This window comes from Pteropus alecto, unplaced genomic scaffold (assembly GCF_000325575.1).
Source record: "Pteropus alecto unplaced genomic scaffold, ASM32557v1 scaffold101, whole genome shotgun sequence".
NCBI lineage: Eukaryota > Metazoa > Chordata > Mammalia > Chiroptera > Pteropodidae > Pteropus > Pteropus alecto.
The window spans coordinates 14345618-14349600 of record NW_006432945.1 but is presented as its reverse complement, the minus strand read 5'-3'; the positions used below and the strand labels follow the sequence as shown (position 1 = coordinate 14349600).

At 43.9% G+C, this 3983-nt stretch overlaps 1 protein-coding gene across 1 annotated transcript in view; it reads right to left on the bottom strand.

Annotated features, from left to right (window-relative positions):
* The window catches only part of SLC9C2 (solute carrier family 9 member C2 (putative)), a 56916-nt gene that overhangs the window by 35704 nt on the left and 17229 nt on the right, over positions 1-3983 (bottom strand). The window contains exons 8-9 of the mRNA XM_006907908.3: positions 3514-3657; positions 1092-1260 (exon numbers count right to left, since the gene is read on the bottom strand). Coding sequence (XP_006907970.2) covers positions 1092-1260; positions 3514-3657 — 313 coding nt within the window. The remainder of the gene's footprint in view (positions 1-1091; positions 1261-3513; positions 3658-3983) is intronic.

Here is a 3983-nt window from a genome sequence, read left to right as displayed (position 1 = left end):
AAAAGGATATTTGAAAAATACTGTACTCCTGGGGCCCTCCCTCTAGGACAGGAGCAAAATAGCAAAAAAAAAAAGAGAAAACCCTGAGCTGGAAATTCGGTAATATGAGGAAACGGTGTATAATCTACCTCCGGATTAAAGTTCTCTGGGAGGAGGGCAGGTATTCTTAATTCATATTTTTCAAGTGTTTTGTTTTTTTTTTCCCCTCTCCCTCCCAGGAGCAGGTTTGAATTCATCTAGCTGGAAGGTGGTGGAGGCGCAGCGGGGAGAATCCTGGGGATTTCTAGAACCTTCTAGCAACTTCTCCAGCTAGCTCACACAGAACTGTCGCCAATGACGAGTTGCCCTAATGCCGTCGGCAGAGCCACGGGGCTCTTGCAGTCTCCCCTGGAGTCCTCATACCACAGACACGGCCTCCAGCCACCGCCCGCCGGCCAGTCCCTGGGGAAAGGGCTTGGACGGCGCGTGAAGAGGAAGCAACTTTTGTTTTGCACCACAGAGAGTGGAGGCTTCGGCCTAAATGTTTCAAGAAATTAATTCCTTAAAAGGAGTCCTAAAGTCCTCATAAATATAACAAGATCCTTGATTCGAAGATTTAAAATGAAAGTCTTCCTTCTCTTCACGCGGTTAACTCACACTTCGGTGTTTGCTCTGTCAGCGATAGGGGTGGGAATGCTCTCGATGGGGCGCTGTTTTTTTTTGTTGTTTTTTGTTTTGTTACCTGACAGCTGTTACACAACGGCGTTTATACGCCCGATAACATTTACTGAGCATTTCCTAAGTGTCTCTCAGTCCTCGACTGGAAACTGAGGTCCCGCAAATCCGGGGAACTCGCCCAAATCCTGGGAATGGTGGAGCCGGGACCTGATCTGCAGGCCATCTGGATCCCACGCGCGGCGCCTTTGCTTGGCTGTCGGTCCCTTTTGCGCCATCGGCACCCGTAAGCTTTCTTCTGAAAGGACACGTCGAGGAATGCCCTTTGCAGCTCTAACTGGCAGCAGAGTTAACTTTGCGACGGGGCACTATGCCAAGCGCTGCAAAATCAATGAAATAAACAAATACCAATCATCACGAGACGTGGCTTCCCCTACCATCTGTGGTGACTCGATTTTTTCTTCAGCCAGATTATGAATATCAGGAGCAAAGAGTAAGCTAAACACTCCTTTAATTCCAGTCCATCCTATAACAACTCCCCATTTCCAATTATATTCATAATTCGATTGCATCAGAATAGGGCTCACTAGCACAATAGTAAGCAATCTGTGGAGAGAAAAACGTTTTTTAAAAATCATACCTTATGTTTTCATGTTAATCATGGTTGAAACTATGTACTAAATATGAAATTTCATGTAACATTTTTCAGGAAAGAGTTGTATCGATAAGCTGCTCAAACTTTCTGGAACTAACCAAATCTGCTGTCTTGCACATAATACTCAAATCTTGAAAAACAATGCTAGAAGTTCCATACGAACGTAAGGAATTGTCATTTACGCCACCATGTTCTGTTTGGATTTTGGTGGTAGATTCCCATAGGGAAACCTCTTCAAATTAGACCAACAAGCTCATCTGTTCTCTGAAAGGCCACGAAGAGAATCAAAAATTAGGCCAGAGGACATGCAGATCATGGCCAAAAAGTAAAATTAACACAGACATGTTAATAATGAGCTTAACCACGTTTTTTTGAGTGCCCACAAGAATCATATACTAAATGTCATATAGATAATTTCAATTTGTGACTTATTTCTCTGTAGATCATTTTTCTGCAGGACCTTGTGCCAAAATTTAGAATCTGTCTTTAGGAAAATCTGCACCAAGAGAATATCAGTCCTGTCCTTCAAATGAGACTTCAGTGGAAAAAAAACTGACATGTCCTCAGCCTCGAAAAATACACAGCGTATCGATTGCTAAGCTGGGGATTACATAAGACAATTTAGAGCATTTCTGTCATTGAGAAACAGAAAATGTACAACTACCATCTACAATGTAATTGATTTGGGCCAACTCCTCTGCCTTGCATCTAAACCTTTTGCAGAGTAATTCTTACCAAGCTTTTCAGCCCTACTAAATGACGCTTCTCTAAAATTCCATTGAGTCCAGCCCAGATACAACAAGTCCTGTTGTTTCCTGATATTAAAAAATGAAGAGGCAGTGTACCCAAGGCTCTAGAGTCAGCCCGCCTGGGTTCACACAGAGGCTCCTTTGACTAACTGTGTTAACTTAAGTTATTTAACCTCTCTTAGCCTCAGTTTCTTCTGTGAAACAGAGATGATGACAATAATTGTACTTGCCTCAAAGGATTACGATGAAGATTCAATTACGTGAGGCAACGTTTATAGGGCTTAGAATTGATGTTTTGAATGTGGTCCGCACTTAATCCGTTAGCAACCACTATCACGTCTAGACGTTTGTTTGACTCGTCCTCTCTGAAAGCTCAGCCTGTCTTATGGAAAGCCCGCCCACACTTTGAAGGGCCCCTTAGGATGACTCCATGAAAACCTTTCTTCCAGTGAGGTGGAGCTCTTAAGTTCACACCACATCTCTGGTACTCGCCCGTTTGAACTTGGGCGCGGTACTTTGCCTTTCTGGGTCAGTTTCTTCATCTCTAAAATAAAGATGACGATTCTCGTCTCCTAGTGTGTGAGACGAAGATGAAACGAGATGATGGGTGTGCAGCCGAGCCAAACGGCGTGCACAAAGCCACGTGCCCTTCTTCGACCGGCCTCAGCCTGCACGTGAGCTCCCGGACTGGGGAGAAACGGAAATCGTCCACGCATCCTTCCTCCATGGGAGAGCAGCTGAGTTGGACGCAGTGCCTTCCGAGTCAGCAGAAGCCACGTTCCGTGAGAATGTCTTGTAAAGTGAGCACCCTTGGCTTATCCTACGCGGAAAAGACTGTCTCAAAGACACTCATAAATGCTTACGGTAGACACAACCGCCACGCGTGGGGATTCTAGAAAAAAGCATGCTCGTGGGAGTTAAGTTTAAATCCCAGCTCGGCCCTTATAAGTTGCGTGACTCTAAGCAGCGAAACGATGAAATAATGCCGACCTCACAGGGCTGCATTAGTATTAATGGCGTAATGTACACAGCAAGTGCCTAAAAAAATTGCTTTATTGTAGCTATGGTGATAACAAATGATGACAAGATGCGAAGAGCCATTGGTTTGGTTCAGTGGTGCTCAAATTTTAACAAGCACGTTGAAACGGTGCCCTAAATGTCACCTCGGGAGAGCCAACTCAGTGAATTGGGATGGGCCCGTGAATGTGCATTTCTACCAAGCTCATGGGTCATGCCGTGCTGGGGCTCTGCCCCTTCTCATTCCACAGATGAAACCTTGCAGAGGAGACAGATACACACACAGCACTGATCATGGCACAGCACTGGTTTCCTGACTAAATGTCCAGAGCATTTTTTTTGTTTTTTTTTTTTTTGCTGTCACCCGCTGCTTCCCAATTGTAATTACGGGCTTGAGAATCTGATACTAGGAAGAAAACTTTAAAATGTAATTCTTACCTTACAAAATTCACCGTTACAAATAAGATGACCATGAAAACCACAGTGTGAAAATCAAAATACTTGGTTTCTCCACATCCAATGATAATGCCAAAAAAAGTATATATTAAATGTTGGAATACAGTCGAAAACATTTTTAGGAACCTAGGATGAATAGAAAGGAAATCACATTTTAAGCAATGTCATTTTCAAAAAGTGTCCTTTTCACATAAAAGCATATATCACATATCTGCCATTCTTGCCTTATCAGAGGTCCCTGCCTCCATCCCTGTTACAATTGACATTTAAGAGTAATTTGTTGGAACTAAAACACACCCAATTCCATATTCCCCATTACCCGCAGCGCACCAATACCCAAGGGCTGCCTCTCACAGCAGAAGAATAATGGCACAGTATAAAAATAAGAATCAGTGCCCCTAGGTTGCTGATGCGGCAGTTTTGCTGAGAGTAGCCGGCAGCATGTCAACTGG